At 50.9% G+C, this 1,029-nt stretch overlaps 1 protein-coding gene across 1 annotated transcript; it reads left to right on the forward strand.

Annotated features, from left to right (window-relative positions):
* Positions 1-201: 201 nt before the first annotated feature.
* EMH_0009660 (uncharacterized protein) lies at positions 202-525 on the forward strand (the record flags this gene model as incomplete). Its single annotated transcript, XM_013498721.1, has 1 exon — positions 202-525. The coding sequence occupies one exon, from the start codon at positions 202-204 to the stop codon at positions 523-525; it is 324 nt and encodes a 107-aa protein (XP_013354175.1).
* Between the last annotated feature and the right edge of the window lie 504 nt (positions 526-1,029).

Consider the following 1,029-nt stretch of genomic DNA (forward strand, 5'->3'; position numbering starts at 1 on the left):
GACCAGAGAAGAGACATAGCCGATACCTTTTGGGACTTCTGCATCCACGAGCCTGCTGCTGCTGCTGCTGCTGCTGCTGCTGCTGCTGGTGCTGCTGCTGATGGCAGGGAGTGTGCAGCAGCAGCAGAAGCAGCAGCAGCAGCAGCAGCAGCAGCAGCAGGAGAGCCGTTGATTCCCCTCGATTTGCTCTGCAGCAGTTTAATGCCGCTGGAGCCGCGAAAGTACTCCTTAGCTGCTTACAGCCCAGCAGCAGCAGCAGCAGCAGCAGCAGCAGCAGCAGGAGGAGCAGCAGCAGCAGCAGGAACATCTGCTGCTGCTGCTGCTGCTGCTGGGGGGCTGCTGCTGCTGGGGTCCTCATTCATCAGCCGTTGGCGGTGTCCTGCTTTAAACTTGTTTTCTATGGATACAATAAATAGAGTTTTATCTTTTGCTGCTGATGAGCTGCTGCAGCAGCAGCAGCAGCAGCAGCAGCAGCAGCAGCAGCAGCAGCAGCAGCAGCAGCAGCAGCAGCAGCACTGGTTGTAGAACTGTGTGTTGCTTTGGTTGAGCACGAAACTTCTTCTCTACGAAAATGTTTTGGGGTTTGCAGCAAGTATCTCACTGCAGCTCAGGTAAACCCTAAACCCTAAACCCTAAACCCTAAACCCTAAACCCTAAACCCTAAACCCTAAACCCTTGTGTTTTTACATTTGCGGTGTATTTGTCTTAGAATCCGAGTGTATATACATCTGTTTGTTTCTTTTTTTTTTCTCTTTACTCTCCTTAGTACCCACAAACCCTAAACCCTAAACCCTAAACCCTAATTAGTGGTTTTGTTTTTTTTTTTTTTTTAGGTGGGTTCATTCGTCCCTGTATTTATTCAACCTTCTGCGTTTCCTTCTTTTTTATTTTCTCTTTCTTCTCGGCTTCTTATTATTGCGACGGGGACGGGGGTTGCTCCTGTTAGAGCTTTGCTGCAGCACCGCCACCAGCAGCAGCAGCAGCAGCAGCAGCAGCAGCAGCAGCAGCAGCAGCAGCAGCAGCAGCAGC

The sequence above is a fragment of the Eimeria mitis genome, genomic scaffold, assembly GCF_000499745.2.
Source record: "Eimeria mitis Houghton genomic scaffold, Emh_scaff366, whole genome shotgun sequence".
Taxonomy (NCBI): domain Eukaryota; phylum Apicomplexa; class Conoidasida; order Eucoccidiorida; family Eimeriidae; genus Eimeria; species Eimeria mitis.